Below are 4403 nucleotides of genomic sequence, written 5' to 3'. Positions count from 1 at the left end.
CTATTTTTGGAGAGAAGTACGACAGATTTTATACTATGCAAGGGACGCTACGACTATCGAGAGTGGCACACTAGTACGAGGGGCTTTGCATTGTCCCGCACGAGTCTGCCTCACCGAGTGGCACATATCAAGTCCATTGGTAGAGTGACGTTATGCCGAACACGGAGATGAAGAGAAACATACGAGACACTTTGGACCGGTATCCGTTGTCGAAGGCATGCCGCGAGGTTCGATACCTAATCGGGAAAGACCGGCTACGTTGGTGTGGCACGGAGCGATGCCCGCGCTTGGACGAACGGCGTCAAGTGGCCCTATTGTCCGCCGAATGCAGGAGATGTCCCGAGATCTACGCGCGAGGCATCGGGACGACCGCGCCGAGCTTCGAGCAAGCGTCGCGCACCGTCGAAGATGTCGAAGAGCGTCGAAGGCGAAATCGAAGTGTTGGGTGACTGAGCCGAAGTGCCGGGCGGGATGTGATTGCCGAAAAGAGCTGTATCGGGGCCCAGAGGGGCTTGGCACCTATCACCGGGTGCAAAGCACCCGTGCAGTCTGTATTACTTTACATACAAAATAGGGCGCAGAGCACCTTTCAAAATAAATATACTAATGATAATGAAAAACATACCAGGTGCAAAGCACCTTATCATGGCAACACCACGGGTCACTTAACTGTCTAAGAATAGTGGGATGACACCAGATTGTGGCTGAAGATCTAGCATGGCCACCACATTGACCATGTGTGTAAGCACACGAGCATTGCTGCTGTATTGGTATGCTACCTGTTTATGATAGGTGTGTAGCGTCAGTGTGCTTGCACACAGCGCCTCTGCTTTGGGCCCCACGCAGTTGTCTCATACCCATCCCCTTGTATCCGCACCCCACCACAACAATAGAGGGTTTGGGGCAGTTCAATAGGCGTACCCCCCATTCCAATTAGTGCCCATGAAGCACCCATTTGTGATGGTTACAATCTGCTTCTGATGCCTAAATCTTTGATCACCTACCAAAAATGGCATTTGTGTGGTGACCGTTTCACAAGTCATCTTGAGATGCTATATTGTGATCTGCTTCAAAGTGTATGAAGAAAGCTTATCTAAACTTGTAGAATATTTAAAAGTGAGACAGTTGGAAAATTTATGGTCAAACTTGTGTATTACATAACAACATAGGTTATGGTGCTAGGGTACAGCTAACACCATAAACGCAGTGGTGCAACTGGGTGAGGTGACAAGAACAGAGAGCAGGAGCTGCAGTGACATGGAGGTCAGAGGGATGCTCCAGATGTAAGACTTTATATTCATACCTGCAGTGACACAGAGGTCACTACATGGCTTGTAAGTATAAGTACATGTGAACAGGAGTAATGGGACATATGAGGGATGCTCCAGATGTAAGACTCTGGAGCATTCCTCATTCAACAGGTAGCCTTATGTACCGTAGAGTAGTCTTGTATTGTAATCGAGATCCAAGACTTGATAAGGTAACAAGAAAACAATAAAACAATAGAACAAGAAATACATACAGAAGTTGACCATGCACATATTGTAAACATGCTATACCAGAAATAATATTTCAGATTGCGACACTCCCTCTCAAACCTTCGAGAGCCCCATGGAAAAAGTGAAGTGTTTGCACTTCAGCAATGGCAGCACTTTTGTTGCAACTTAGGGTCAAGCAACAGGGGAAAACCAAACAAAGGTGCTGGGGGTGTTCAACTAGATCTTACTGAAGCAATGGTCAGTGATGCTCAAACCTAAGGCTAGGGACAAGACAATATATTAGTCAGGTAAAAAAAGAATACAGGAGTGGCTTACTGACCTAGGGACAAAAGGTTAAAACTGAGGTTCCTAGAGCAGCAGAGGCCAGCTTATATATATGGGGGATTTAGGGCAGGCTTTGCATGTTGGTGCGTGTATGTCTGGCCTATGCGCACTTCCTGCTGACATGGCCATGGGCCAATGCGTTATAGCAGCTGTGTCAGCAGGGCCTGGGTGGTGCCGTGCACTGCCGTCCTATCTAATCTAATCTATTTACAGGAAATGTGATGTGCCGGCAAGGCTTGTCCGTTCAAGTGCTGAGTATAGTACAGAGGTCGTGGGTTCAAGTCCATGAAAAGGAAAAAAATTAAAAAACAGCTAGACACTATGTCAACTCGTGACAGCTTTGGTCAAAATATCAGCAGCCATGTCTTTTATTGGGCAGTAGGACAGCAAGATTTTGCCTTTGGCGATGGCATAGCAGATAAAATGAAATTCTGACTTTGCATTTGCATATGCTGTTATGGATTAAAAATGCACTGACACCACAGGAAATCAGGGACCACATTATGAATCCTACCTCAGAGTTTCAGAAAAGCATTGTTGAATATCTGGAAAGTGTGCATAAAGGGGAATTCACAACAGGTACCATGGCTGAGGTGGAAGAGCATGTTAGTAAAATAAGAAGTGATCCTGATCATGTTCTTCTGACTTTGACTATGCCAGATAAGGCTGCAATTCCATGCACAAAGCATACTAAATTCACTCAAGATTGTAAACACTGTCAAGTATACAGGGACTGGCATAGCAAATATTCAGCAGAAACAGATGAATTATTGTATTTGTTGAATAAACACAGTCATAATTATGGGTGCAAAAACAACAAGTATAAAACATGCAAGGCCCACTTTCCTCGACAGACATTCACACAGACTTCAGTTGACCCAGAAACAGGTGCATTAAATATGAAAAAGGGTGAAGCATTTTTGAATACATTTACCCCTGTGGTCACATATCTTATGCACTATAATACTGATGTAACCAGTTTACTGTCTGGTACTGCTATCAAGTCAGTGATAGCATATGTAACAAATTACATTACAAAGTCTCCACTCAGAACACACACCATGTTTGATGCCATACAGAAGGTGTTTGACAGAAACACTGAAATGATCAATAGTGACAACATTAATAGAAAACAAAAGGCATAAACTCTCATTACCAAGATTGTCAATTCACTAACTGCCAGTTCTGGAATTGGTGTTCCTATGGCATTCATGTATCTGCTTGATCATCCAGACCATTATACCAGTCACAAATTTAGGCTGTTTATATGGTGGGGATATGTAAATGAAGTGCATAAGGTATGGGAAGAAAATAATGCAAAGGTGTTTACTGATCCGAAAAAGCCAGAAAAGGTAATGCTAGGCAATATACATGGAAAATACATAGCCATCTCTCCTGTCGATGACTATATACACCGGCCAAAAAAGTATGAGAATGTTTCATTGTATGACTGGATAAGGCGATACAAAAAACACTAATACCTGCAAGGTCTAGAAAAGTTGAGAAGGACAATAGTGAAATCTCGGATAATGTTAGTAACTATTCTGATTATGATGATACTTCTGATGTCCATCAGAGCAATATTTTCAAGAAGCAGGTAGACATTGATGCACCTAAACATGAGGATGAGGAATCTGACAGTGAAACTGTTGAAATACAAGATCAGCAGACATATAATTTGAGAAAAACAGTCCGAGAAGTAAATGATACAAAGCCAGCATGTTTTTTGAAAACCCATCCACAGCATAAGACCCATCATGCTGCTGAAAAAAGTGGACAGCTTTGTACCAAACTTTATTGGTGGTAGTTTACCAAGACATGACACAGGCAACCGTGAGGAGTACTGTTTAACTATGTTGACATTATTTAAGCCATGGCACTCTGGGAGTGATCTGAAAGCTGACAATGATATAATATGGCATGATGCATTTGAAGCTCATGGGTTTACTAATAGGCAAAAGGAAATAATAAAGTTCTTTCATATACAGTATAAATGTAATATCACAATGTGCTCTGCCACAGTCTCCTGGTCGGCCTAGGGCGATCCCCGGGTGGCGAGAGCCACAACACCATGTGACTGCAATGTTGTATCAATTGCAGAGCATTCGGACCAGAGCAGAGCTTCGGCCACACTTCTTTTGTTGTTGCATTGTTCCTGTGGCCAGTGGCCTTTGTTCTCCTTTTGGACTCTATTGTTCTTTTTCTTATTGTTCTGCTGTGGGAATGCTTTCCCCTGCTCATGTATATAAAGGGCTCTGTAGTGACCCTTTATTACCGCTTCTGTGATCTGCTTTGACTTCAGCCCCACTTGTGGCATTCAGTCCCTCAGTGCTAGTGCTGTGCAACTGCTCCCTGCATCACCTTTTGATATGTAATGATGCCAGAAATGACTTTTCCAAGGCACGCAAAGCAGGAACAGCAGGCAATCTTGCTGCATTTGGATTGGATGAAAATACAATGAATGAGTTGGATGATGATCACTTTGAAATCAAGTCAATGACAGTCTTAGCCCTGATGTTGATCTACTTCAAAATATTAATGAATGGCAACAGATTGGAAGTCAAACACAACTACGAATGG

At 43.2% G+C, this 4403-nt stretch overlaps 3 protein-coding genes across 3 annotated transcripts; 2 read left to right on the top strand and 1 right to left on the bottom strand.

The window, feature by feature from the left end:
* Positions 1–311: 311 nt before the first annotated feature.
* Positions 312–623, bottom strand: POSPLADRAFT_1056262 (hypothetical protein; the record flags this gene model as incomplete). Its single annotated transcript, XM_024480754.1, has 2 exons — positions 312–519; positions 568–623. 2 exons carry the CDS (start codon positions 621–623, stop codon positions 312–314), a joined length of 264 nt encoding a protein of 87 aa, XP_024339687.1.
* A 1649-nt stretch (positions 624–2272) lies between these two features.
* Positions 2273–2968, top strand: POSPLADRAFT_1141029 (hypothetical protein; the record flags this gene model as incomplete). Its single annotated transcript, XM_024485249.1, has 1 exon — positions 2273–2968. One exon carries the CDS (start codon positions 2273–2275, stop codon positions 2966–2968), a length of 696 nt encoding a protein of 231 aa, XP_024339686.1.
* Positions 2969–3013: 45 nt separating this feature from the next.
* On the top strand, positions 3014–3301 carry POSPLADRAFT_1141523 (hypothetical protein; the record flags this gene model as incomplete). The annotated part of the gene is made up of 1 exon (XM_024485310.1): positions 3014–3301. A coding segment is annotated over one exon (288 nt), but the record flags the coding sequence as incomplete, so codon positions are not given.
* Positions 3302–4403: the final 1102 nt, after the last annotated feature.

This window comes from Postia placenta (assembly GCF_002117355.1).
Source record: "Postia placenta MAD-698-R-SB12 unplaced genomic scaffold POSPLAscaffold_6, whole genome shotgun sequence".
Classification (NCBI taxonomy): Eukaryota; Fungi; Basidiomycota; class Agaricomycetes; order Polyporales; family Adustoporiaceae; genus Rhodonia; species Rhodonia placenta.
The sequence above is the reverse complement of the archived record's forward strand: the minus strand, read 5'-3'. Positions and strand labels throughout refer to the sequence as shown.